At 37.5% G+C, this 3,767-nt stretch overlaps 1 protein-coding gene across 1 annotated transcript; it reads right to left on the bottom strand.

Annotated features, from left to right (window-relative positions):
- Window positions 1-367: 367 nt before the first annotated feature.
- On the bottom strand, window positions 368-2,706 carry spx (spexin hormone). Its single transcript, XM_010741751.3, has 6 exons — window positions 2,343-2,706; window positions 1,822-1,905; window positions 1,642-1,699; window positions 1,257-1,319; window positions 1,033-1,119; window positions 368-584 (listed from the first exon to the last, which is right to left on the bottom strand). Exons 1-6 carry the CDS (start codon window positions 2,346-2,348, stop codon window positions 520-522), a joined length of 363 nt encoding a protein of 120 aa, XP_010740053.1. The 5' UTR covers window positions 2,349-2,706; the 3' UTR covers window positions 368-519.
- Between the last annotated feature and the right edge of the window lie 1,061 nt (window positions 2,707-3,767).

Raw genomic sequence — 3,767 nt, 5'->3', positions numbered from 1 at the left:
TCAATTACTATGCAGATGTTTATGTATTGTATTGAATATGATAATGGTTCACTCCACTTAATTTCTGTGAAATACATGTCAAAGATATTTTTAAAAATATTTATGTATATAATTTTCCTGTTAAACATTGTTGACAGAACACTTTACTCTTTCTTGAAGAAAATGCCAAGAAATAGTGTATACATTAATATTTGATACTAAAAAATGAGAAAAGACTAAAATTCAGAATATCATATTGATTCATTTATACACTTCATATACCATCATAATTTGACACTTTGAGATCATAGTCATCATAATAGAGATGCACTCAATATTTTGTTAGTATAAGAAAGTGAGACATTCTCAGACGAGTAGTGCTATGAATTCAAATTCTTTTTATGAAAACATCACATTTCAAACATAGCCAGAGAATTCATATTTACAAAACAGCTGTTCTCCCTCATACAGAACCCAATGCCTTACATTCAAAAACATAGATGATGTTGTGTGGCAGATTTACAAATGTATGAAACACTATCAGAAATATTCTCTCTTCCACACCGGCAGCTCCTGGAAATACATGTCATCCGGGTTTTCATCAGCTACATGAGAGAAAGAGAAACTGAACATTAAATTATGGAAATCAAATATAAGTCTTGATTCAAAGACAAAGGACACAATCAGAATTCTTCCAAAAGTCCTTGAAGGTTTGTGGATGGAGAGGAAAGCCTTTCCTCTAAGTTTCCTCTTAGGCTTAGTAAAGTGAAATGAAATTAGGCTTTTTAAGGGTTTGATCTCTCTCTGGAGCTCTTTGCCCTGCAGAAATAAACACTAGCATAAGAATGTATGTAGCACTAATCAAAAGTGACTTAGATGTAATCATGTTGTCTATAATTATAGTTATTTATAATCAAAGGTGAAACAGTAAAATACTTTTTACTGAAAGCTATACTAGATTTTAAACAAATCAAGTTAAATAAATAAATTGACCGTAAGGAGGATTTAGTGTCTTAAAGTAAGACTTTAACATCTGGTCCAGCTGCTGCTCACCTCCCTCCCTGGCTTGCTGCAGGAAGTTGAGCAGGACGGTGGCAGCCTGATCCACACTCAGCTTCTCTGTGTTCTGACTACGGGTCTCTATGAGGAAAAACACAAAACAAAACACGACTTATGGAAGGAAAATTTTGAGAAACTTTTTTATTAGTTAGTCCAATAATATAAAAAAGGGTGTTTTAAACTTCACAAACAGTTTTGCTAAGTCATGTTTGTTGTACCTAAGTGTAATGTGTCATAGACATCTCCTTCTTTTCGGTCCTCTGAGATGAACCTGCGGCCCTCTGGGAGAAAAGACAATGAAAAAGATGCACCAGCACTCATTTAAGAAAGAACATATCACTAGTTACCAGACCCAAACTGTTCAAGTTTTGACATTAAAATAAAACGTTTTACAAACTTTCCAAATTAAATTTGAGCTTTTTTCCTGTTTTTATTCCACAATGACCTTTTTCATGCCTCCATTATTCACCACAAATCACATACTCATTCTCATTCAAACTGTGCCTTGTTTGTCTTGATTGACAAAGACTTACGTTATAAATGAAAATATTAATATTGAACACATTAGGTCTCAATAAAGGCATGTGATAGATAAATACATACGAGTTCCCTTGAGGTACAGCATAGCCTGTGGGGTCCAGTTTCTCCGTTGGAAAGAGCCCTGAAGAAACAAAGTGTGTGCTTCACATTAAAGCAGCTGTGTCCGTCTGTCCGCTCAGTCAGTCTTTATGGAGTTAAAAACTTCACTGTCAAACTTAACAGAGGAAAATAAACTAGCCATACCTTCGGTGCGCTCCACGACTGTGAGATAAACGACGCCAGTAGTAAAAGGGTGAGTACATACGTTAATGTGATGCTCCTCAAACCCTGCGGGAGTGATAAGGTAAAAGTTAATGAACGCTTTCATGCAGTGTTTAACACAGGGCGCGCTTTTCTGTGCGTAATCAGCGCATTACGCGCAGGGTACTTGCGTTAGTAATGATCTCACAAGCCTTACATTTATGGAGTAACTTTGAAAGTTAAGTGAAGTGTTATGAATAATATGAATATAGATTTAGATACAAATCTTGTTTGCAGATAAAAACATGATTTTAATCACATTTAGAGTATGCGTAAAATGCCAAAGATCTTCATCATCCCTTAATAACAGCCCATTTCTATAAAACAGTTTAGTGTTTTTTGCAATAGAAAAATTAAAATATACTCCAGGTTGTTTAAAACTCTTTTATGTTGCAGAATTATCTGGATATTACTTCCTAAAATGTGACCCTAAGTTGGAAAAACTTTCCATGCGTTCTACTTACCTTCATGGTGTCAGAGATCCTGTGAGCCTGCGTCCTCCAGCAGAGAGGATGTGAAGGAGTGAAAGGTGATTTCTGCCGGTGAGCCCTCTCCCTGTATTTATACCCTCTGGGGCGGGGAACCCTCTGCGCTCCGCGCTCCTCCGTGACGCCAGCAACGATAGGTCACGCCAATTTTGATGAAACGGGGGCGGTTAGGAGAGTGAATGGACGGAGCCACCGATCAATTCTGCTCCTCTGTAGTGTACTGTAAATATTTCTGTATTAAAACAGCTGTCATAAGCACTTTCAGCTCCCCGGTGTAGTTTGTTTAAATCACTCATCCTGCAGCTGCGGGCCCATATTATAAAATGTGAATTGGCTCTGTGTGATGTTGTCACTGTCGATATGAGCAGTAATATTTAGCCCTCGGTGGGATTATTGATATGTTTGCACCTTGCTCACTGGACCAGAACGAGGAGAGATGAGAGTTGGATTTTATGAATCAAAAGGCCACATTTCCAATAATGAATGGAGCTACAGTCATATCATCAAGCAGCTCCCAAACACTGAGGAAACGAGCTTTTTAGAAATACTGAGGTCATACTGAGGAGGTTTTGGTGTAATAATATTTTTGTGGTTGAACTAGTTTCAGAAGTCAAAAATGAACTTTCCGGCTGCGGCCCTCTGCTGCCCACATTCCTGTCACACAATAAAGCTTCAAAAAGAAAAAAAAGAAGAATGAACTGATATAGAAAGCTCCTATATGAAAACATACAGAAGTGGTTGAGTAATTTAGTCTCCAAGAAATAAGAAATACCTCCATATTATTATTAATTGTTATCAGTTGTTTTTTTGTTTTTTTTTATAAAAAGTAGAGAAAGTGCAATAACACACTGGTTCTCAAACTATGGTAAGTGTACCCTATGGTTATGCAACTTCTCTCTAGTGGTATGTCTGAAATATAACAATATTAAAAATGAAACAGTCAGCAATAAATAATCTTCTTACTTAGAATAAACCTGCCTTCTTCTAGAGTCAAATATTTTCAGAGGTGGTATGTGGTGTAAAATATTGTCCTCGTCCATCCAGTGGCAGTTCTACATTACATTGTACAGACTTGTTGCATATTTACAACAATATATCAAAGTGAACTAATGCCATACATGTGCATATTCAAGCCAGTAGCAGTAACATCAGAGCACATGCCATGACAATTTATGGATAGCCCATAAAACATAGACATAGTCTCTGTGGTGTCACCCACAGGTTTCCGAAGAGCCATTGTGAAGCTCAGTGTGGTGGCTCTGGTCGTCTCCACCATGGCAGTGCTGCCTCCAACGGATCAAGCCAGACATGGAGCAAGAGTGGAGCTGAGGGATAAATGAAACCTGGTTGCTCAAACAAGCCACCTGTGGCGACACCCACCTGTCAATAAAAGCAACCATG

Source organism: Larimichthys crocea, chromosome XX, assembly GCF_000972845.2.
Source record: "Larimichthys crocea isolate SSNF chromosome XX, L_crocea_2.0, whole genome shotgun sequence".
Lineage (NCBI taxonomy): Eukaryota > Metazoa > Chordata > Actinopteri > Sciaenidae > Larimichthys > Larimichthys crocea.
Note: the sequence above shows the minus strand (reverse complement) of the source record. Positions and strands in the feature narration are given on the sequence as shown.